Source organism: Crinia signifera, chromosome 2, assembly GCF_055691185.1.
Source record: "Crinia signifera chromosome 2, ASM5569118v1, whole genome shotgun sequence".
NCBI classification, from domain to species: Eukaryota; Metazoa; Chordata; class Amphibia; order Anura; family Myobatrachidae; genus Crinia; species Crinia signifera.
Window position 1 is genome coordinate 344488633 of NC_139218.1, and position 26183 is coordinate 344514815.

The window sequence follows — 26183 nt, forward strand, 5'->3', positions numbered from 1 at the left end:
AAGTGCTGTCTATATTTTAAATTGAGAAGAGGGGTACTCATCAATGAAAAGCCTAATCAAGGGGTACGGGAGTGAAAAAAAAAGGTTGGGAACCACTGCTGTAGAGCATTTATGAGGTCAGGCACTGATGTTGGAGGTAAGCCGGGCCTCACAATCTCTGTTCCAGTTCATCCCAAAGGTGCTCGATGGGGTTGAGGTCAGAGCTCTATGTGGGCCACTCAAGTTATTTGACAACATCAACAAACCATGTCTTTATAGTCCTTGCTTTGTGCACTGGGGCACAGTCATATTGGAATAGGAAAGGACCTTTCACAACTATTGCCACAAAGTTGAAAGCATAGCATTGTTCAAAATGTCTTGGTATGCTGAAACGTTAATATTGCCCTTTACTGGAGGTAAGGGATCTAGACCAAACTCTGAAAAACATCCCCATACCGTTATCCCGCCTCCACCATACTTTACAGATGGCATAATGTAGTCAGGCAGGTAATGTTCTCCCGGGATCTGCCAAACCCAGACTCGCCCATCTCACTGCTAAATAGAGAAGTGTGAATCGCCACTGCACAGAACATGGTTCCACTGCTGAACAGTCCAGTGTCGGTGTGCTTTACACCACTCCATCTGATGCTTGATATTGGTGATGTGAGGCTTACATGCATCTGCTTGACCATGGAAACCCATTCCATTAAGCTCCCACGGCACAGTTTTTGTGTTTAAAATAATACTAGTGGAATTTTGGAACTATTCAGCTATTAAATAGTGTTGGTGACTTTTACACACCATGGGGTAAATGGATGAAGCTTGGAGCTGATTGGCTGGTGTAGTATCACCTGGCACATAACGTTCTTTATGGGGATAATACATTTGCCCCCATGTGCCTTAGCAGTCGTTTACCTGGTTTTGTGGTTTTACGTGGTCTTCAGAGTTGCTGATGTTCACTTTCTAATAATATCACTTACAGTTGACAGTGGAATATCCAGCATAGATGAAATTTCACTGAATTGTCTTTACACTTTTCACAGTACCAGGCTTGGTCACTGAGCTCCTCAGACCAACCCATATTGTATCATAAATGTTTGCAAATGGAAACTGCATTGCTAGGTGCTTGAATTTATACACTTGTGGTAACAGGTATGGTTGAAACCCCTGAATTCAATAATTAACAGGTGTGGCCAAATACCATGTATCTCTATTTAATAGGATGAGAGAGGTGAAATTTAATAGGATGAGAGATTCAGAAAGTAAAACATTTGGTAAGAAATCTCCAGTTTTTTCAAACCGGCAATCATTTACACTTCAAAATCAAACTGTTTTTGCAGTGTAAATGATTGCCGCTTTATACAAACTGGAGATTTCTTACCAAATCTCTCACTTTCTGAATCTCTCATCCTATTAAATATCACCCAAAGTATGTATCTTTTTGAAAAAGCTTAAATTTAGGCCAAAGAAATGTCTTATTGACTCCTGTTCATCATTCCTGGGCTTTCTGTATAATCTTACATAGGTTTCTTCCTCTTCTTAAAAATTCTATTAGTCTTAATTGTTTTTCTTACGTCATGACTAGAAGCTTGGAAAGGAATCAGAAAGTGAGAGATTTTGGGAGAGTTTTCCTATTTTTTAAAGCGGCAATCATTTACACTAAAAAACCAGGTTGATTTTGCCGTGCAATTGATTGGACTTTTTAAAAAATGTAAAAAATTCTCCCAAAATGTCTCACTTTCTTCTTCTCACACCCTTTTACATTTGGCCCATAAAGTCATAATGAGTTCATATCAGAAATTAAAAAGTACTTGCCATGTATGCACTGCTCTGTCCAACGCCAGTCTCCTTTCACCCCTTACTATTCGGACTGTTACATGACTATGCCCCTCCCCCATTATCTTCCTAATTACTCCCCTAATGCCGGCAGATCCAGTACAAAGCACATCCGTGGTAAACACAATCTTGCCCTTTACTTTAACTTATTAAATTTCACCGGAACGGCATTTTTAGTTTTTGGTAGTTATTCTTTTAAGATTTGGACATGTGTATCTTTGCATGACACTTGAAGGAAAGTCTTTATACTGTAGTTGTTGCCTTTTTGAATGATTTCTAGTGCAAAAGTGAGATGTGAAATCCTCAGCTCAAATACTGCATGAGTTCTTAATCCAAAAGAAAACTGAATCTTATTCCTGCCACATCAAGGACGGAAGGAATATTCTACCCTTTCACATATGCCTCGCATAGAAAAATATGTTCGACACATGGACTAAATTCACTTTTTTCTGCATAACAAGAAGGAACTTCAAGGAAGCTGACAAGGGTATAACATTTTCAAATCATATTATAAGGGTCAGGAAAGAATAACATTTCTATAAAATATTGAGGGGGGTATTCAATTGTTTTTCCCGACAGCATTGAGCAGGGTATCTCGGCAGAACGAGCCCGACATCACAAGCTGTGAACGGCCGGGAAGTGACGAGCTGCCGGCTGCAGCACGCCTCTTCCTGGCCGCAACTCGCGGCCACGCCCCCTTCTCGTCCCGCTCCAGGCGGGACATTGAATCCCACCTGCATGTTCTCGGTCGAGCTGACCGAGAACGGGACTGGATCACGGCGGTCGAGCAAGCTCGACTGCTGTGACCCTCACATTGAATACCCCCCTGAGTCTGAATCAGATTGTCAGTTGTAAATTTGCAAAAAATTGCTGGCTCTAGGCTTTTGCTAAAATGTGAGCAAACTGCTGCACCGCGAAGCGCTAGCACATTACCTCTACTATAACGATAGTATAATTCTACCATAATGATCATGATCTCACCTGGGTCCGCTGCAGCAGGCCAGAACCAGATATGTGACAAAGAAAACCACACTGTTAAAGCAAAAACAAGTTAGAAGGATTGAACATTTCGGATTATGTTTAAGGCAACACATGGGCCTGTATGTAATTGGTTACTATTTCCTGGTTCTGGAGTTACTTCTGCAAATTAGCCTCTATATTTTAATCAGCAATTTGTTTTAAAGAAAAACCACATTGTTTGTGCTTTAATATTACAGTAATTGCCTATTTAAAGCTAGCGACTACAGGTAGGTTGCCGTAATCACATGGGACCCAGGCTATTACCTACTGTATGGTCCATTGAATGCAACTATATCCCACACAACGTGATGTCAGTCATGTTGTGTGCTAAAAACACAGCCTATACAGTCACAGGAAACCAGCGGCATCACTAAGGGATGATTTGGGTTTTAGCCCTTAGTTATATCAATAACTCATAATGGATGGATAAACTGCATACAGTATTAGTTTAGTATATACCATTGTCTGTAAGCATTAGTAATGGTATACTTTGATTGGGACCATATACAAAACAGCAAAATGTTAGTCATGTGCTAAGAGAGATAGAAATAAATTTAGTTATATTGCCTACTACTGTATAAGGTTCACAAACTCTATACTCAGGACTCTGCTTGGTTCATGTTTTCCAGATCACCATTGGATTTTTAAAACGTGACATTTGGTGATACACAGTATGCCTGGGAAGGCCAATCCTGGGCTATTTTTCAATCCCGGGATTCAGGAATGAAAAACTGTCATGAGCTGTCACCTATAATGAGGTGTTATCATTGAGAATGAGCCACAAAAGCATTTTCATCAGGAGTTATACTTCTTATGCAGTAACATAGCCATTTAACTGAGACCAGAACACAGTATACAGCTGGGGATGATGAACACAAGAACATTAAAAGAAACACTACTAAAGCAGGGTGCCGGATGACTTCTCGACATCGGAATCCTGACTGCTGGTGCTCTGACAGGGGGATCCCGACTGACAGAGGGTATTCTCCCTTGTGGGGGTCCAGCATGGCGAGCGCAGGGAGCCCGCAGGGGGCTTCTTTGTGCTAGCTCCCCTCCCGGAGCACCAGCTGTTGGGATTCCGATTTCGGTATACTGACTGTCGGGCAGTCATACCGCACCCACTAAAACATGACTAGGGCGCATCTGAGAGAACAAACTGACAAGTGTAATGTTTTCTCTACATTTTATAGCATTCAAAGAGCACAGATGTATAGCTGTTCATTTATGTTACTGGGTCTAATCGTGGAAAAGCGTTGGTCCACCTGTCTTCTATGAGCTATAGGCCACATGAAATTCTCAGTGATTCCTGATGTGTTTGCTTTCAAACTGAAGTAAAACTATCCCTGCAAATTCATGAACATTTGTGTCCTCACAAATGAGGTTCTAGAGCACGTTCATACTCACTAAGAAGCCCAGTACAAGCCAGGGTTTTCCTGAACATATTCCTTCACTGGGTCACTGAAAGATAAGCACACAGGAGAGCAGTGTTATCTTTATATACTACACAATTTGCCTGTTCAATGTAAAATCACCAGCATTGATTAATACAGGTTTAGGGGAGTATTCAATGTTTTTATTCTCCATGTGCAGCGAATCCTGTTTAAGATTCGCTGCACATTCACAGAGTTCAGGAGGGCTGCAGCATTCGCTGCCAGCCCTCCCTGTCACCCTATTTAATGCAGCAGGGGCTCGCTGCCCCTGCTGGTGAATTTTAACCCCTGCGGCAAATGCTGCAGGGAGCAGGGGGACGGAGACAGGCAGGGAGATATAAGCCTCCCTATCTGCCCCAGAATTTGTGGGGGAGGGCTCCCGGGGACACAGGCCGCAGAGGCTGCCCCCCGGGAATGCTGGCACGGGACAGGTGTAGGGAGCCGCTTCTCTGGTCCCGCACATAACAAGCCGGGACCAGAGTGAAGTGAATATATGAATATCTAATGAGCGGCTCCCGGCCCCCTGCTGGCGAATGTGTTAAAAAAAAAATATGTAAAAAATAAAATTAAATAAAAATTTAATATATATTAATGTGCTTCAAGCACATGAATAAAAATAGCATGCCCCTTCACAGAAAAAAAATTCTGAATTTTTGACACCAAAAAAAAAAAAAAAACTCTATTTTAAAACATCACTTTCCAGTTCACCTTAAAAAGATGTCGAATGCAAAACGGTGAATCATGGCAAAAATCAGGGAGAAAGCAGTTCTCCATCCTAGCATTGAATACAATCTCAGCGAATCCCAGTGAAACCCCCATGAAATACACCAGCGAATTACAGCGAGCATGAAACGGAGAACTGGCCGGCATTCACTGTTCGCTTTTGGCGAACAGTGAACATTGAATAGGGTGAATCAGATTTTCAGTGAAAAAGATTCACTGCAAGGAGTGAAAACAGCCCGATTCGCCAAAAAAACTGTGAATCGGGAGCATTGAATACTGGCCTTAGTCTCTTGCTTGGTGCTAGCAGTGTTTTGGTTTTTGCCATATGTTTGGATATTTGCATGCCATAATGAGATATCTTGGGGATAATTTATGTTTTTTATATACCTTAAGCACAGCCTGAAGATAATTATATACAATATTTGTAATCATTTTGTGCAAAAAAACAACTGCACCATCAGAAAGTAAAAGTGTCACTATCTCAGTTGTTTTACAAAATGTTGGATATCATCAGTGACATGTAATAGAATGCGGTTTTACATCTTTGCAAATTTTGGTCAAAGTTTTGGGGGTCCCTGCATATTTTTGAACCAGCCCCGGGCTTCAATAGCCATTGGTGTCATGTCACAGCCGGAGGACAATTTTTATACAAGGTCTCCCGGCCGTACAATGAGCACTGTGGCTGGCCAGCCCTGGATGAGGTCCGTGGGGGAATCAGAATCCCCTCATTAAAGGGGGAACTCCTGTCTAGGGCTGAAGTTTAGTGCTGTTGTGTGTAAAAAAAAATTGAAAGCTAAACAGGAGACACCATGTAAAAGTTTATTAAACACCCCTTTCACACATAAAAATCATTCACACATACATTTCTGCTCCAGCGCTGTCATCTCTGAACAATTCTCCGCTCCAGCAGCAGCATCCTGTCAGTAGCAAGAGAGCTGTGGCCAAGATGACAGCACTGGAGCAGGAACTGTATGTGTGTGTGAATGATTTTTATGTGTAAAAGGGGTGTATTTTGTAACAGCTGCGAGCTTGTACATGCAAATACATGGCATCCAAGTCACTCCTGCTGGGGTAAATTTACTAAGATGGGAGTTCTATTTCAGATTGGATGTTGCTATGGGCAACAAATCAGAATCTACTTCTAATTCAGTTAGCACCTTCTAGAAGATAAAAGATAGAGGGCAGGATGCGCTAAACCGAAAATGCGGTAAAAACCCTGTTATCCAGGTTTTAACGCATTTTCGTGTACTCGAAAGCCAATCCATTGGGGGCAGCCAGGGCTAGCGCTACCCACTCAGCAGCTACTGCAAAGCAGGGAGGCGCCATGCTAAAAAGGTGCTGTCTCCCTCCCTGCTCTGCTAAAGCTGCCTTAGCTCTCACTGTCACTGCCTCCTTCACGCCGCCGGCGGGCGAGTGGCAGTATACAGATTTGCTCCCTGCACCGCGAGTGCCTGTCTGACAGCGGGCGGCAGTATGGAGAGGCTGAGCAGCTCCCTGCACTGCACACACTGTCCTCCTCCTGCGACCTGCCCCCTCTCCCTCACGGACACTTGCGCTGAGGCATGTAGCGCTGTCTGTGAATGCCTGGATGACATGTCATGTCCGGATCTGTCCGGATCTGCACCTGTCAGCTGTCAATCAAATGACGAACAGGCAGCAGCGCCGCCTCCCCTTCCTTCCCTCTTCTCAGTGTGCTGTGCCAGTGCCACTGCCAGTTCTCAACACTCCGGCCCCTCTTCTTCCATCTGCTCCTTCTCTCCCCTCCTTTCCCCCTCAGTCACGAGAGGGGTGTAATAGCGTCCTGCCTACGCAGATAGAAGAGGAGGGACTGCACAAGAGTTAAACAGCAAAAGAACAGTGAGTATTTTATTATACATGTTTATAACAAATTTTTTAATAATTGTAGATTTTTTTAATATTAATTTAGACACTTTTTAAATAATGGGCTGGGTTATGTGCCTAAAGGTGGCCATACACACTGCAAAAGCAGCGTGCGATGCGATGTGCACATACTTTTTGTACTGCTTTCGGATCGCATCGCACACACATTGCATAGAATTTGACAGCAGGTAAGAACCACTTGTCCCATCTAGTCTGCCCCTTTTTTAAACATGTTACCTCAAACCATATTTGATCCTTATTTTTTTGTAAGGATATCAATATGCCTATCCCAAGCATGTTTAAATTGTACTACTGCATGCATGCCGTGCAATGTGATCTAGCCCATAACGTATGCGATTCTCGCAGCGTGTATGGGCACCTTTAGTGCCTGCAACATTTTGCGGACACAGCACTGAGATGGTGTATGCACACATGTACATGCACCCGAGATCGCATGTTGCATACGCTCCCACAATCGGGCTGCAGCTTGTTGCAATGGCAATGTGAAAGGGTGCAAAATTTATGGTTTGCAGGAGGGCGCCGGACACCCTAGCACCGGCCCTGGGGGCAGCGCTGCAGAGGGAATCAACAGCTTTTGCTGGCTATAACCTATAGAAGTCTATGGGCATCTCTCCGCAGCGCTGTCAGAGGGATCCGTCACGGATCCCTCGCAGCATGCCCCGCAGCTGGCGCTGTCACTCTGCATATGTCTCAGATCCGGAAGTTCAGGGATGGTGCCGCATCGCAAAGGACAGCTGTTATCGCGAAAGATGTCCTTAGTGTTACTAATTGCATATGTTAGTGCGTATGCAATTAGTATAAATGTGGTGGACGTGGGGTGAAAAGGGGCGGCGGATTTTAAAGCATCCCGCCCAGAATCTGAATGCTGCCCATAGCCACATCCCATATGAACTCCCAATTAGTAAATGTCCCCAGCTGTGTCCAGTAGGTGTCTATTTTCACTACTGAGCAGCAGCGTCACTTGCTAACATTAGCAATATTGTAGCCTAGACAATCGCACTTGCTAATGCATTTGCATACAAACATGAATTATGCCCACGCTTCTCAGGAACGGGATACAGTCATTGGGTCTACAGCATCTAGGCCGACACCACTAGGTCGACCTGCAGTAAGGTCGACATGGGTCAAGGTCGACATGGAGTAGTTGACAGGGCATTGGGTCGACATGGGCAAGGTCGACAATCAAAAGGTCGACATGGAGTTTTTCACTGTTTTTTTAGCCGACATGTGCCGACAGGCGGTATTTCATGCCCTACCATCCATTAGGGTGTGGTGGGAGAACAAAATAGTGTGCCGAGCGTTACGAGGCACCTTGCCCAAAGCAATGCAAGTGAAGAGAGCGCTGCGAGGGGATCCGGTGCATTACAAACTGTGTCCACATTTGGGTAAAAAAAAAAGGGAAAAACCCCATGTTGACCTTTTGACTGTCGACCTTGCCCATGCCGACCTAATGTCATGTCGACCTAGTGGTGTCGACCCAATGCTTGTTGACCTAGTAGCTGTAGACCCAACGATCCCAAACCCTCAGGAACTTAGATACATATAAAGTTATCAGTATTCTCGATATGCAATATATATTAGTTACAGCTGGGGCAGAATCAGACATATTAAGAAATATGTGGTCAATACCAGCATTGTGCAACACTCACGAGAAGGTAAACAGAGCCACAATTGCCACTGTAACCAACAGCTGAAGCGAAAGGATTGAATAAACCTGAAAGAGAAATAAAGTCTGTATTGAAAGAGCAGAAAACCCATTTTCGCCACTGATCTCATGCTCTCCACAAGAACAATGCCTTCTGTATTGTACGATCTGTGATATCTGCACCACTCAGCACTGTGGGCCTTATTCTAGTTCACTCTTTCTGAAAAAATCCTTCTTAGATGGACAAAACCATGTGCACTGCAGGGGGGCAGATGTAAAATGTGCAGAGAGATTTAGATTTGGGTGAGTTATTTTGTTTCTGTGCAGGGTAAATACTGTCTGCTTTAGTTTTACACTGCAATATAGATCTCACTTTTGAAGTAAAACCCCACCCAAAGCTAATTGTCTCGGCACAAGTCACATCTGCCCCACCTGCAGTGCACATGGTTTTGTCCATCTAATGCCGCCCATACACGTCCCGATACGGGCGTGCGTTCCGTGCTTAACTAGCACGGATCACCGTTGTGCATGCAATGCGATGCAATGTGATGAAAACAAAGTACAAAAAGTATGTGCAAGCACATACTTTTTGTACTGTGCGATGAGGTGCCGCGGGAGCGCGCACCTCAAAGCACACATCGGACAGCCCACATCGCAGCGTGTATGGGCTGCTTAAGAAGGATTTTGTCAGAAAGAGTGAACTAGAATAAGGCCCTGTGTTCCCACTTGTCACATGTATTTCCCTCTTTCATACTGTAAAAGTCTTACTTACCTTCCTAATGAATGACCTGCGCACTTTCTCATCATCCCAGCACATTGAGGTCAGCATCTCTGTGTCTCCAGAATAGGCGCCACTACCGTAGCCAGGACTGTTGCCTGAAACAGAGGGACAGTCAGATGCCTACTGGTACATGGATCTGGGCAATTCCATTATCACGTGTCTGCCGGTATTTACAATGAACAAGCAGTAATATCCTGGGATATAGGCTACCACTGGGTAACAGCAAAGATACCACCCAATACCAGTTCAACATCATATCATCTCTGTAACACTACAGTATTTAACCCTTTGAGTGCCAACATCTCTGTGAGTGAGGTGCAAAATATGTGCTAAAATGCCAAAATCTCTGAGAGAATTTCAAAATATGAGTGCCAACAGCTCTATGAGATATATGCAAAACATCATTTAAAAATACCAGCGTCGTTTACATTTGTTATATAAATTCAAATAAAAAATGTTGTGTAAAAATGGAATATATATCCTATATAAGGTAAACGTTACAGGTCATTATGCTGAATAAAAATGTTAGCTTGGCAATTTTCACACTTATTTCGACAAATTCACTTGGCACTCAAAGGGTTAATAAAGTCACATACTGTATTAAAGAAAAATAAACCAGTAGTATCTACCTCAACAGTCTGGAAATCATGTTATAATACAGTTTACACAAGTATTTAACTAGGGCAGAATTGAATCTATAGTTTGCCAGAACTAAGGGTTCTATCGTACAAACATTGCCATTAGCAGTAGTAGTTTATCACCCCCCAAATCTCCGGGTATCACAACCAGAAATTTTGAGGGTAAATTTGTTGGAACTTTTCTACAGTTTAACGGGGCAGATCTATCATTAAGCTAAAGAAGCTTAAACTTTAGGGCCCCTAATCCCTGAGGGCTCCAATGCAACTTTTTTTCATTGACTGAATTTTTCAACAAAATGTTTGAGTTTTTTTAAGTGTGTGTTAATAAAATAAAACGCACAATTTGTCCATCAATATGTACATTGCTTTAATAAAAATACAATAAAACAAATGCACATACAGTAACACCAAAAGATCAGATTTTCATTTCATGTTTTTCTGCACAGCATAGTTAAAGCTCATCACCAATAACACTGGGCCTTATTCTGATCGGTGCGGCAGGACCGTGCGTGCGAAACCCCGCCTTCCGTACGGATCGCTCACTCCGTCCGAATGCGGTAAGAAGCTGGCCGAACGGACCGCACGTGTATTTTTCATGGAATACGCCTCCTCCATCTCAGGGAACCTGCCCCATCATTCGATGGTCGCAGTTCATCGACTGCAGGACCGAATGGTCCACCAGCTCCCGCAACCTCAGACCACACAGACATTTTTCCGTGCAAAAGCAGGGATCTGGGCGGGCAGCTGACATCCGGCGATGTCATATGTCCGCCCCCTACACGTGCGTCACGGCCGCATTACCATGCGTACGCCCAGCATTTGCATGGGAACGCCCATGAAACGCGGGGTGTATGCATATGGTAATGAGCCCAAATAGCCTTTGACGCCCCTCTCCACCCCCTGTTCGGAGTGTTCACATTTCATGCGGGATTTGGCCGTACGCCCCGCTCGCACATGCGCAGAGACGCCTCTGCACATGCGCAGACACAAAACATCGGCGGCCCGAACGCACGCGGATATTACCGCACCAACCAGAATAAGGGCCACTATGATTGTTATTACAGCTTGAATGCATGGCCTACTGGGAATTATAGTCTAGATCAGGATGCAGTTAGAATCCCGGCTGTCGGAATCCCGGCGGTCAAAATCCCGACGCCGGAATCCCGACCGCCGAAATCCCTACACCCAGGACACCCATAGAGGGAGAATAAATTAGTGTGCCGAGCGTAGCGAGGGTCCGGGCCTGCTGCGTGGCAAGCACAGCGGCCCCCAAGGGGGGGTGATCCACGCCCCCCCCCCCCCCCCACACCTGTCAGGATTTTGGGGGTCGGGATTCCGACAGCCGGGATTTAGTACCGATCCCTCTAGCTAGTTATATGCGTTCTGTAAATAGCGTGAAACATGTATCCATTAAAACTACAATTCCAACTATCTCTTCTCAGGAATGACAATGCCTAAGAGGGCCCGTAATAAGAAAAGGTATTATACCTCCCAACATTTGAGTGCTAATAGTAGGGACAGTGAAATTTTGGGGGCATGGCCTGTACTTGCGACACTACCACGAGGCCACGCCCCATGTTTGCCGTTGTGGGGGACATGCCCAGCACAGCTCCTTGAGGGTGCGATGCAATTTACTTTACTATACACTTCTATGAGATGCAATGAGATTGTAGGCACCCGCATGTGATGCGATGCGATTTCCCTATGGTGGCGTACGTATGCAAATAGGGCGCCGTGCTAATACACAAGTACCCAAAAAACTACTAGCTAAAACTGACAAAAACAAAAAGGCGTACAGAAGAAGGGAAGGAGTGAGAGGAAAGTGGGAGAGAGGGGTATAGGAAGGGAGTGCGGGTGGAGCCTCAGCGAATATGCAAATCTGCCATTTAAGTGTTGGCCGAAAACAACCGGGAAGACCTCAATTCCAATCACGGGTACCAAGTAGCTGTGAACTCCTGAATCCGCTCTGGAGCCACCCTCAGATCCTCCATTGTCATATACATATCAATTCGGGCAAACCAGTATTTTATCGTGGGAGGGGACGTAGACCGCCAGCTACTGGAATCACCGCTTTTGCAGCACTATTGAGGAACTTCAGTAAAAAAAATTTATAGGCCTGTACTGGGCCAGGGTACAGATTAAGGAGCCAGAACGAGGGAGTAGTAGGAACCCCGTTACCAACTATGGACTTAATAATAGATACCACTTGATCCCAGAAGGGGCGGAGTAGCCGGCATTCCCACCATATATGTAAAGGGGAGCCTATCTCTTCATTACACCTCCAACAAGTGTCAGGCACCCCGGGGAACATCTTTGCTATAGTAAGTGGGCATCTATACCAACGTGAAATTACCTTGAACTAAGTCTCAATCACAGAGTAGCTGGAAGAACTAGCAAATGTAGCCTGAAATATTTTTGTCCAGGTCTCATCTTCTAAATCAATGGAAGGGTCATTTCCCCAAGCAGAGGCGTACTTAGGTCGGGAAGAATACATGTGTTCAATTAGCCTCCTGAGAGAAAATGCGCCGGACGCGATGGTGTAAGTCACATATTCTCAAAGGGAGTCAGAGGCCTGTTGGCTGCCGTTTGTACATCCCTCCCTTGTGCATAATGCTTTATTTGCAAGTATCACCTGTAGATCTTTTAAAATGTGTCAGTGACTAATGAGTGCACCTGTGCACCTGCCAGATGACCTGGAAAACATGCACTGTTGGGTGTACTTGAGGATCAAGGTTGAGAATCACTAGTTTATCGGAGTGTGCAGGTTGACTAAGCTAGCCATCCCGTATGCGGTTCTTTTGCAGTGTATGGTATGTGATCCCAGTCATGGCTGTGGAACACGATAAATATTCATGGCAGCCATGTCGATCTACGACTCTGATCCTAAGAGCACAAGAACGCGCTTTGGAGGAAAATCACAAGCAATATGGCCTTTTTCATCTGATCCCTCATTCCGGAAGCTCGGAATCGAATAAAAAGTGGCCATATCGCACTAGTGGATGGAGGCTTGATTTATTCAGCCTAGTGAAGAGCCAATCGGCTCCACATGAGCCAATTGGCTCCTAACTGTCATTTTCAAATCCAGCCTGTATTCTGCCCCAGAAGACATGTGTGGGAGAAAATAAGCATTCTTTCATTACTTACCTGTATCCTCACCTGTCCAATTCGGATATGTGGTCATGGTGGGAGATGAATTAAATAAATTTGCCTTCCCATCTGCAGCTGTGACTTCCTCATAAGAAGGGGGTTCGGCAGGAGCTGGGGTACTGGTCTGCATGTCAGCCTTACCCCCTCCATTCTCTGCAGCTTTGTTACTAACAGAAACCTGTAGAAAATAAATGTTCAGAATTAGCAGAATGCAAACTAGGGGTGAAATGTAATAGCCGGTATAGCATAGCTCTCCCAACTGTCCCTCTTTCTGCGGGAACATCCCGGTTTTCGGGGACGTTCCCACGTCCCACCCAGTTCCGCCAGTGTCTTGTTGGTTGGGAGTCCCCCGGCCTTAAGAGAATAGATGCATGCACACAGTCTATTCAGCGCTGCTGAGGGACAGGAAACGGGGCGTGGCCTTAGGAAGCATCATCCGCAAGGCCACGCCCCCTTATTTAATGAGTGCTGAGAGAGGGGCATGCCTCCCTTAATTATTCTTTACCCCTCCCACTCCAAGCTTTGAGTGATTTTACAGTAAATGTAGCCACAGTCTACAATACTGCCTCCCCTCCCACGATAGCCCCACCCCAATCCCAACATTTGGAATAAATTTCTACAATGGAATCACAGCAGTAGGTTAGTGAAGACAAAGCAAACTTTAATATAGCTATTTGTTTTGAACTATCTATATACTGCATATATAAAATATACATACAGGAAACCACCACACTCGCCATTCACAGGTTGAGGTGCAGTGTACTGTGACCACATGCTCAAATAAATATAGAAACAGGGGGCTCAACATTCACCATAATAAACAAACTCACCTTACTACAAAAAAAAATCAAATAAATAATGGGGTTTTAGTTCAAGAAGTGATCAATGCATTTAAGCTTGCAGCCCATCCCAATGGACCCCATTTCACTGCAAGTCCTACACTAAAAATCTGTCACTTAAAGAACCTGCCAACTGCTGACACATTATAGCTGAAATTAACATGTGCTTCAAGTGCGTAACTCATAGTTGCCGACTTTCTGGCTGCTCTCTCCGGGAGAGAGCAGCCAGCTCAGTATGGCAGGGGGGCGGGCCCAAAGCCGGGAGGGAAAAGGGGCGGAGCCACGGCTGTGACAAGCCATTTAGGGGCGTGCTAGAGCGATAGCGTCATTTTAGCCACGCCCCCCGCCGTGTAATGCCGGTATTTTATGCATTGCACTGCGGGGAGCGGGGTTTAAGTGACGCGATCGCGTCATTTGACCCACGGAACTCCGGAGAAGGAGGACAACGCGGGAGGGTTGCCGTCCTTTCCGGGGGGCTGGGAGGGGGACCCGATTTCCGGGACCCTCCCGGACATTCCGGGAGGGTAGGCAACCCTGGCGTAACTACCAGAGGTGCAGGGGGTGCAGCTGCTATGGGGCCCAGAGCTGAAGGGGACCCATCTTTACTGTCTAAGTAATATGTTTTACATACATTTATCACCATCAGTTGCTAAATAGGGGGCCCTTACAAACTTTTGCTATGGGGCCTACAAATATCTAGTTACGACACTGATGTGCTCACCTGCCAGCTGCCTTATGGCTTTTAAAGGTGACACAATCACCAACCCAACCCCTGAATTAGCACTAAGGACCAGCTGTCACAGGTTTAGGTTAAATGAGCTTACCTGTGGTGCATGAGAGCAGATGAGCAGCGCCCACCGCTCTCCTCTGCCCTGTACACACTGGGCGGCTTTTGAGCCTAATACCGCAGCTGACGCAGCCTAATACCACAGCTGACACATGACAGCCTAATACCACAGCTGACACATGACAGCCTAATACAGCAGCTGACACATGACAGCCTAATACCACAGCTGACACATGACAGCCTAATACCACAGCTGACACATGACAGCCTAATACCACAGCTGACATATGACAGTCTAATACCACAGCTGACACATGACAGCCTAATACCACAGCTGACACATGACAGCCTAATACAGCTGCTGACACATGAAAGCCTAATACCGCAGCTTACACATGACAGCCTAATACAGCAGCTGACACATGACAGCCTAATACAGCAGCTGACACATGACAGCCTAATACAGCAGCTGACACATGACAGCTTAATAGCTGCTGTAGCTGACACATGACAGCCTAATACAGCTGCTGACACATGAAAGCCTAATACCGCAGCTGACACATGACAGCCTAATACCGCAGCTGACACATGACAGCCTAATACAGCAGCTGACACATGACAGCCTAATACAGCAGCTGACAAATGACAGCCTAATACAGCAGCTGACACATGACAGCCTAATACAGCAGCTGACACATGACAGCTTAATAGCTGCTGTAGCTGACACATGACAGCCTAATACAGCAGCTGACACATGACAGCCTAATACCGCAGGTAACACATGACAGCCTAATACCGCAGCTGACACATGACAGCTTCATACAGCAGCTGACACATGACAGCTTTATACAGCAGCTGACACATGACAGCCTAATACAGCAGCTGACACATGACAGCCTAATACAGCAGCTGACACATGACAGCTTAATAGCTGCTGTAGCTGACACATGACAGCCTAATACTGCAGCTGACACATGACAGCCTAATACAGCAGCTGACACATGACAGCCTAATACTGCAGCTGACACGATGCAGCCTCATACCGCAGCTGTCACATGACAGCCTAATACCGCAGCTGACACATGGCAGCTTAATACAGCAGCTGACACATGACAGCCTAATACAGCAGCTGACACATGACAGCTTAATACAGCAGCTGACACAGGACAACCTAATACCGCAGATGACACATGAAAGACTAATACAGCTGACACATGACAGCCTAATACCGCAGTTGACACATGGCAATTTAATACTGCCTCTAACACGACAGCCTAACACAGCAGCTGATACATGACAGCCTAATACAGCAGCTGACACAAGACAGCTTAATACCGCAGCTGACACGGCAGCCTTATACCGCAGCTGACACATGGCAATCTAATACCGCAGCTGACACATGACACATGGCACCTAATACAGCGGGACTAAGTAAAAATCAGACCCGGACAAGACCCCGGAATGCCGGACCAGACATCAAACATGGGACATGTTTATTAAGCTCGGTGTAGTGATAGTGTCTGGTTTTATCACCAGCCAATCAGCTCCTAACTGTGAAGTTACAGGCTTGGTTTGAAAAATGACAGGTAGGAGCTGATTGGCCGGTGATAAAAACAAGACACTTTATCACTTCACCGAGCTTAATAAATCTACCCCGCTGCCGCCCTCCCAGTCCATCATAGTGGCCGCCGCATCATTTGCATACTGACGGCATGACACCGATGCCGATGAGTGCGCACCGCGCGTCTCTCCTTCCCCTCAGTGTGTATTCCTGTGCCGCCATCAGCCAATCAAAGCTCGCCCGGCCGGCAGCCAATCAGAAGTCGGCCCGCAAGCTTTGAATTGCTGATGGCTCAGTCACAGGGAAGTATAGACGCTGTGCTGTGTGACGATGTGCTGTGCTGCTCTCCTGTCATCGGAAGAAGGGTAGCAGGCAGCAGCCACAGCAGATGGGGACATCAAATTCTCAGAGCAACAATGGTGAGTGCTGGCACTATTGGGGGCATGCCTATGTTTCTATACCTGGCACTATTGGGGGCATAGCTGGCACTATTGGGGGCATATCTGGCATTAGTGGGGGCATACCTGGCACTATTGGGGGCATATGGTGTGTGTCATATTCTGTGCTGGGCATTACGGTGTTGGTGTGTGTGCCACAATGTGTAATGGGCATTACGGTCTGTGCCACAATGTATAATGGGCATAAGGATTTTGTCATATTCTGTAATGGGCATAAGGATTATGTCATATTCTGTAATGGGTATAACGGTGTGTGCCACAATGTGTAATGGGCATTACGGTGTGTTCCATAATGTGTAATGCTCCTTTTTGTGATGCCACGCCTCCTTTCTGTGAGGCCACACCCCCTTTTCACCGCACTGGTCCCGCCTACTACTGGTGGGCCTGTGTGTTTAAAAATGCCAGGGCCGATTTCTGGTCCCAGTCCGGCCCTGCTTTCAGCTGAAAAATGGGGAAGGGGAGATTACAGCCTCCCCGTGTGGTCTGGACCGTTACGATTTTTATTACCATGCAGGGAGCCTCCCTTTCCCTGGTGACAGACAGGTGTCAGAGCAGCCCCACCGGATGGGACACTACAAGCTCCAGAATTACGTATATTGATGAATGAAGCCTGTCAAGTCCAGGGTTCTGTCCGGTCCAGTTTTTACCCATACTCTAAAACAGCAGCTGACACATGGCAGTGTAATACAGCAACTGACACATCTCAGCCCGATACAGCAGATGACACATGACAGCCTAATACAGCAGATGATGCATGACAACCTAACACAACAGCTGACACATGACAGCTTAATACAGCAGTGCTTAGTGACGCAGTAGTGCTGAAGCCTCATGGTGCCTAGTTTCACCTTTCCGGGAGAGAAGATATATTGCATTATTTAGCTCCTTTACCCTCTCTTGTGTTACCTCTAAGTTGAAAAATGCTGTCTCTCTAGTAAATATAATGCTGTTTTGGACTTATATGATTTTATACCTATCAGAAACTGTAAAGTGAATTGCTATATACTGTAATGTAATAATATGCAATATATTAACAACTAATTCTATAGAGTATACTATAATAATATAATTAGGTTAGTGATCGTTCCAATGCAGTGTGCATGCAGTGGCCGGGTGAGTAGCATTGCCGTGGGTTGTGTATACACAGTAAAGGATAATGTTTACCTTTCCCTGGGTCATGATGATGATGGTGGCGATGCTCCTCCGAGTTATCCTAGTGATGTCACTAGTCTCAGGTTAGGAGGACCGACTGCTGCTGCTGCTGCTTCTGCTGCTGCGATGATGCTGCTGCTGCGATGATGCCTCACATTCTAGTAACATCCAGCAGCAGCCTGCAGCACCGTGTAATTGCCGTTCCTCTGTGACCCAGCAGGGGGAGCTCTGGCCACTCTGTGATCACATGCCTGCATCAGCAAGTGCTAGAACAACTGACTGACTGTGGGCAGGGGAGTGGGAGATGATCATCTGTTATGTTATATATCGGGATGGACAATATTGTATAACTTGCATCACCCTGTAGTATAACATTGAACACTGGCCAGCTAAAGAGAAATAAATGTCCCAATAAACTGCTAAAAAAAGACAAAATTTGTTTCTACTGTATTTGTAAGATTAGAGTATACACATACAGTATTACTGCGTCGCGGTACGTAACCCTGTGGCGATTGCAGCCAGAGGCAGCTTCCCTCCCCCAAGAAGGTATGAGCCGCCACAGAGTTCTATTGAAGATGGGAATGGGATGTTACCACGGGGCGTAACTCCTAGAGACAAGCGAGTTGCATGCTTCCGGGCTCCAAGCACTGAAGTGGCACCTGCATTTACATCGAAGGCGATGTGCAGTCATAAGCATCGCCATCGCCCTCAGGAAAAGATAGTTCATGCAATGTTTTTCTAGCTAAGATCACAGCGTCTTGCCTATAAGCCTATGCAAATGCCTGCTCAGCACACATCGCTCAGCACACATCGCGGGTGCAATGCGGCCATGCAGCGATGTGTACTGAGTACTGTGTACGTGGAAATAAAAAATATTGTTGATTGATCCAGTGCACGAAAAACGATAGAAAGCAAATGTGTCATTGGTTGCTAGGGCAAGATTTACAATTAAAGTTTAGCCAGCCAATTAAAGATGATGCTGTATCTGTGGCCAGATTATATTTAGTTATGTTTTTTATTAAAATGTTTTATTTATACATACTGTGGAACCCGCATACCTTAAAGCAATGCAATTTTTCATGTAGTAATGAATTAATATTAGTATTTGCATTGGCACTTCTGTATGCCATGATGCTTTTCTATTTGTCAGTGTTTTAGTGCCATTTTGTATTGACTAATAAGTTATTTTTATAAATAGTAGAAAACTTTAGGATGCAATCATTTTATACCAAATCATAATGTATTGAATAATTCAGTATTCAATAAAGGTGTTACTACTGTAAATGATATATATATATGGAGAAAGAATAGATAGAGCGCACAGTCAGAAACACTATATAAGATTATAGTAATTTTACTGATATTTTAAGTAGAAGTAAAACCTGACATACATGGGTTTAAAACAAGGGTAAATCGCCACAAAAACGGCGCTGGTCACGCGTTTCGACAGAGGTCTTCGCCAGGGGGTGTCACACCCCCTGACGAAGACCTCTGTCGAAACGCGTTGGACGTGGCTACTATCCGATGCTGACGGCTGACGTCCTCTGGTCCTGTGAAGACGTATCCGGCTCTGTCCTGACTGCGGCGGTTGGACGAGCCCCGCTAGGCTGATCACCCTGCGTGCTGCCGAGATCGGGTTGACCCCGCTGTGCCAGTGACAAGCGACGTTTTTGTTGCGATTTACCCTTGTTTTAAACCCATGTATGTCAGTTTTTACTTCTACTTAAAATATCAGTAAAATTACTATAATCTTATATAGTGTTTCTGACTGTGCGCTCTATCTATTCTTTCTCTATAAACGCATACCTTGGATTCGTGGTTGGATCCCACTGTTTGGAGCTGCACACATTGGGAACAGTGGTTTGGACCTGATACAAAGACTGTGTTGGACTTAATTGCGCTGGGTATCTCTCTCTCTCTCTCTCTCTCTCTCTATATATATATATATATATATATATATATATATATGGTGCCCTTACATCCATTTTCTATTTTTATCAATCCGCTATATGCAACAAATAGCAATGGGATTCGGGACAAATAGTTTATTGAGGTGCAAACTTTCTAGCAGCAACATCCTTGCCTGTGAAGCCCTTTTTGTGCAAAGCAATGATGATGGTGCAATGATTTCATGCACCACCCTCCTTTTAAAGCTTCCAGGCTGTTATTCTAAATCGATCAGCATGACATAGTGATCTCCAGTCTTGTCCTTGTCAACACTCTCACCTGTGTTAACGAGAGAATCACTGACATGAAGTCAGCTGGTCCTTTCGTGATATGGCTGAAATGCAGGGGAAATGTTGTCTTTGAGATTAAGTTCATTGGCAAAGAGAGACTTTTCAACAAATTGCAATTCATTCTTCATGACATTCTGCAGTACATATGCAATTTGTCATCATAAAAACTGAGGCAGCAGACTATTTGAAAATTAATATTTGTGTTATTCTCAAAACTTTTGGAAATGGCTGTACCTTTATCATGTCCCATCATGTATTGGCCACCTGCATCTCCATGTATTATATACTGCCATGTCACATGTTTTTATATTATACACGATCAAAAAGAAGAAAAGAGATGTCCTATGTCGGTCCACCAAATAAGAATTAATTTTAACCTTTATTATTTCTTTTTAAGAACTGCGAGATAAAATTTACATATAACAACAAACAAGGATGGGGTTCATACAATTTAAAACTAAGGTGGCAGGCAGACGTTGCAGAAGTGTTTTGTCAGTATTGATTTGACTTCAGGCAGAGTGTGCCTGGTCTGTGCAGAAAAAGGTTGGATCTGACAGGACAGGTTATATAAATGAGAGCGGGTTTACTGAACCTCTTAATTTTTAGCTCTCAGTGACACAGGCTCACATGTGCATGTGTGGGGTTATCGCACCTGTAAGGTCAAGGTGACGTCAGTAGGGATCTGCATGCACTGTGATAATTACGCAGTGTATGAGTGAATGTTCACTTCTGACTCCAAAGGAGGATCCCTCTGAGGTTGTAACCCCCTCTATATGGGCGTAAATTGCTGATGCAGATTGCCCTGTGTGTAGGGGCACGGTACCCAGCGTGGAGACGCTCTATCAATAGATGGTATGGGCTCCCAATCGCACGGGTTGCGTAATACAGGAGTCGGTATGCCACCAGGGTATCTGACTGCAAAGATCCAAATGGAGTCGCCTCCAAGTGGCTACACGCACTGGACAGTGAGCACCGTTGTAGGGGCTATCGCAGCGTGTCATTGTTTACGCCCACATAATCAAAATGCATAAATATGAAAAATAACAAAAACTGCAAAGCCGGCACGCGCTTCGCAGATTTTGTTTCCTCAGGGCCAGTTTGTGTCCGATGGTAGCACACCCCCACTGTTGTATCTCTATTTGAAAACAATTTATCAAAGGGGGTCCACCCGTGTTCAATTGTGTCTTGTGCGACCAACAAAAAAACCCTCTTGCACTTTATATTATACACTACCGTATGTAAAGATAATTATTGTAAAGTGATACAATGGAGAGTGACAAACCACCAGTCAATCAGCGCTTAACTGCTATGTCACAGGTTGTGTTTAAAAAATGACAGGTAGGAGCTGATTGGTTGGTGGTTTATTACTTTTCAAGGCTTAGTACTTCTTCTCTCCCTTTGTACTGGATTGACCAGAAATGGTGAACAAAATATAATACACAGTATAACAATAATTACTTGAAGTGCTTAAAGTCCAGGCTCTGTAGCCTACTCCACATGGATCAATAATCCCTATTTTAAATGTAGCATGGTTTAAAGCTGATCAGAAAATGGAGCAGAAGCCGTACCATGGGTACAAAGGATACTTTCCTACTTTGTACCCATGTCACACAGAAGGGTGGCTCAGTAGGGGGCAATCCGGGAGTGTGAAGACACGATCGTGTCAATGCAGCCAAGCCGCCCAATTTACAATATCAATATTAGCGGCATTGTAAAGCGGAGGTGGGGCTAGGATGATGTGATTTAGCATGGATCCCATCATCCCACCCACATTTGTCCTGAGTGAAAGCCTGTGTGTGTTAGAGGTGTGTGGGGGGGGGGGGGGGGGGAGCTGAATGCGGGACGCTTGACCACCTTTCTTTTATTAAAAACTTTTATTCTAGTGAAAAAATGCTCATACTCTAATGCGCCGTGATTCAAGAAAGTTAGATTCATAAAACTTGAGGACATTATTAGTAAATTGCTGATAGCAGTAGGCAGATGGTGGGTACACACAATTTGATCCCGGCGGCCGTCGAATTGAACAGGAGGGACGAAGGGGGTGGCGCAGGGGGGCAGGGATGATGAATTGAGTAGCATGTAACTGTCTTCAGTCTTCCAGATCAAAGCAGAAATAGACGTGCCAGTCAAGTCTATTTCTGCTTTCGATCCCGGTGTCACAGGGCCATGCATCGGGATCCAATCTGCATTGAAGGCCATTAAAAAGCTTCAATATCCACTATTTTACTATTCAATTTTGCTTCTGTAAGAAAAATCAAACAGGACAATAGTGGAAATCTCACTGTGTGTACCCACCAAGAGACATAGAACTGTTCTGATGCCATGCGGTTACATTTCCATAAAAGTACTTAGCAACAGAGTCTTGGTCTATCGATAGGTCGCGCTCCCAGCTGCCACTAAGTTGAAAATTCAATAAGAAGGTCCCTCACACCTTCACCATCACCAGAAATGCAAAAAAAATATTTTTGTTGAATAAAACTTATCAGGCGCTTAGGGTCTAGGGCAGGGGTCTTCAACCTTTAAGACAGCGTGGGCCACCTAAAAAAATCCAGTGAAGCCCGAGGGCCACTATACTCTACTGCGGTATTTCGGACAGCCCCATAGAATCACAGCTCCCCTATAACGTCAGCACAGTCCTTCATAGATAGTTGGCACAGCCGCCCATACTCAGCACATAACCCCCCACACACACACACACACACACACACACACACACACACACACATACCCAAATAGTTATCAGCAGCCAATTTGGGTTTCAGTGCAAACAGTAAAATTTGTGCCCCCCCCCCATATATATAATTTGAAATTGAATAAATTGCACGCGCCGCAGGCGCGCTCCCAAAAAAGGGGTGTGGCCTAATTATAACGAGTGTGAACTAGCAGGAAAACAATTACCTGACACCTATTTTGCAACCTGCATGACCAGACATTGGTTACCGCAGGAATGGTCGTTGTCCTCACACACTTAAGTTGACTGAAGGCTGCACAGAAACATATAAACATGAAGGCCCACACAGTGAACTAGTATGCCTCACAGATCGAACCCAAACAATGAAAGGCTACTTAAATCAATATACACTGTTTATCCATAATACACATTACACATTATGCCGCACACCGTGATGCCCATTACACATTAATCCACACAAAAATTATGCCCATTGCACATTATGCCCCACACTGATGCCCATTATGCCACAGACCATAATGCCAGCAGTACTCCTGCTTATACATATGATGCTCCAGCAGTGCCCCTCACACACAATGCCCCAGCAGTGCCTCTCACACCCAATGCCCCAGCAGTGCCCCTCACACCCAATGCCCCAGCAGTGCCCCTCACACCCAATGCCCCAGCAGTGCCCCTCACACCCAATGCCCCAGCAGTGCCCCTCACACACAATGCCCCAGCAGTGCCCCTCACACACAATGCCCTCAGTAATGCCCCACACACAATGCTCCCAGTAATGCCTGCAGCATTGCCAGGACCCCTGCTCCCGCCAGCTGTACCTCTTCCTCCCGCAGCTTCGCCGGGTCCCAACTCCCCAGCTCCCACCAGACATGCCTCCTCCTCCCTCAGCCGCACTGGATCCACTCTGCCCTGCCTGCAGCCAATGGAAATCGGGTAGGCGGCACCCGTGGGGACTCCATTATGCTGCCTCCCTCGGCAGCGTTTTCTTTTACTTTAAAAAAAAAAAATCCTGTGCATGGCGGGCTGGCGGGCAGGGGGCCACTGAGATCAGCTCCGCGGGCCACTCGTGGCCCGCGGGCCATGGGTTGAAGACCCCTGGTCTAGGGTATACCAGGATTCCTCCCGTGCAGTTCAAATATGTAAAAAAAATAGAGATAAATATAATAGTGAAGCACGTCTCACATTTAATATTTCACACACACTTTAAAAACATTCAAGACATATAAAAATATCCAGATACATATAAAATCAGCACATATCACAGTGCGGAACACATGTAACAAAATGCACTGATTAAAGTGCAAATGCAATCCTGAGCTGGCAGAGGTTTAAGAATTACCCGATGGGAAGGAACTGATAAGCGAACAGTTCCAGATAGATTTCAAACAGAGAAAAAGAGGTACCAACCGAGGTTGGTGTGGAGCGCTTGCCAGGGGTGGTTTAAATCAAATACAGCAGCTGCTTAAGGGAGTAGGCAGCTCCCAGATAGGAAAAAGGTTTAAACAAAAAGTGAAGCAGCGCTGATACTACAATGTAGCAAATTTATTTCACAATAAAAACAGGAATAAAATACATAAAAATGAACCAGATGGTGCAAAAATTGACAAATATATGTAAAGACTGGACCCAATATTATAGTCACCAATGGTGGAGGGTGGTGGGACCTGCTCTGATCCAGAGGAATTGGAGGGAGTCCTTTACGGCCACTTGAATGGTGTCCTGAAGCGAAGATGTTATTATGGACTACAACCGATGGCAAGAGTGGAATTAGCCTGATCGGTAGTCCCGCTGATGTAGATGGTCAGGTATCCAGACAAGGAATCTTGGCTTGAGACTCTCAGAATGGTGGGCTTTGGATCAGAAATTTTTGGCAGGTGGAGCAATCCTTAGTGCAGGTGGAGATCTTAGAGGTGATGAGGGTCCAGGCAAGGGGTGTCACCAACGCGTTTCGCAGTTCTCAGACTGCTTTGTCAAGGTGTCCGTTTGGGTCAATGGGAGCCATTTTTATACCTGACTTCCCATGTGTTGATTTGCATACCACATTGGTTCAAAGTACAAAAATACATAAAACATTAAATAGAGTTACTCGGAGACAAAAGGCATTAAACATAATTATATATTAATAATTAGGTGGCTGTTTTAATTTGAATATAAGTCAGAAAACGTGTTTATAAAGCAGGGAGTATATAAAGCACTTCCGGGTTAGTGCTCGATCGTCACTGGTGTAATAACTTCCGGTTTAGCGTTGATCATTTAGAGAAACCTATTATTAGGACATAGGATAGTGATGTAACTTATAGTGTGTTTATTTGGAAAAGTGGCTAATACACAAGGTAGTGGCCCAGTTACTAACACATATCCTGTCACTGTAAAGACGTGATGTTTGTTTAGATCGCAAAAACCGGAAGTGACGTTACGCCCGGCTATAGTCGGTGCGTACGTCACATCCGGTCTTATAGTGTACCTGTCTGGTTGCCATGGGTACCTGGCTGGATCGGAAATGACGCTACGCCAGACTTCGGCGCGCACGTCATATCCGGTCTTGTTATATTACAGCCTGATGGTAGTGCATCTTTCCGGCTAGCTGGAACGCAGAATGCGTGTCACATTAAGCGCTCATCATATCCGGATGTCAATTCTCGCGTGTGTGTTGTCTTGGTAACACTTGCAAGTTTCTGAGTACATATTGCGTCCGGAGTGTGGCGCTTTGGTGAACGTTGTCATGGCAACTAACGGGGAATAGTGAGGCACATATCGTTTTTATATGTCAGACATCTGTTCACATATATGAAACAAAAGTATAGATTATGTTTTACATATGGCAATTTTTGCTCAGGAGAGATTCAGGAGACTACAACATTATGAGAAAATTATATATATATATATATATATATATATATATATATATGAAAAGCACTTACCCCCCTTGGTTGTAGAAGGATAGGAACCGGCACACGGGTGGATGGTGAAGAAAAGTTGATTTATTGTACAAACATGATTGCACACAACGACAGCTGTACACCTGACAGCTGTTTCAACCGAAATAAACGGCCTCTGATGAAAACCGTTTATTTCGCAATCATGTGTGCAATCATGTTTGTACAATAAATCAACTTTTCTTCACCATCCACCCGTGTGCCGGTTCCTATCCTTCTACAACCAAGGGGGGTAAGTGCTATATATATATATATATATGAAAAGCACTTACCCCCCTTGGTTGTAGAAGGATAGGAACCGGCACACGGGTGGATGGTGAAGAAAAGTTGATTTATTGTACAAACATGATTGCACACATGATTGCGAAATAAACGGTTTTCATCAGAGGCCGTTTATTTCGGTTGAAACAGCTGTCAGGT

The 26183-nt window shown here is 45.0% G+C and overlaps 1 protein-coding gene across 1 annotated transcript in view; it reads right to left on the minus strand.

Moving 5' to 3' along the window:
• The window catches only part of FAIM2 (Fas apoptotic inhibitory molecule 2), a 33653-nt gene extending 15581 nt beyond the window's left edge, over nt 1–18072 (minus strand). The window contains exons 1-6 of the mRNA XM_083169641.1: nt 17911–18072; nt 13099–13279; nt 9308–9411; nt 8540–8604; nt 4240–4293; nt 2797–2847 (exon numbers count right to left, since the gene is read on the minus strand). Coding sequence (XP_083025767.1) covers nt 2797–2847; nt 4240–4293; nt 8540–8604; nt 9308–9411; nt 13099–13279; nt 17911–17925 — 470 coding nt within the window. The 5' untranslated portion in view covers nt 17926–18072. The remainder of the gene's footprint in view (nt 1–2796; nt 2848–4239; nt 4294–8539; nt 8605–9307; nt 9412–13098; nt 13280–17910) is intronic.
• Nucleotides 18073–26183: the final 8111 nt, after the last annotated feature.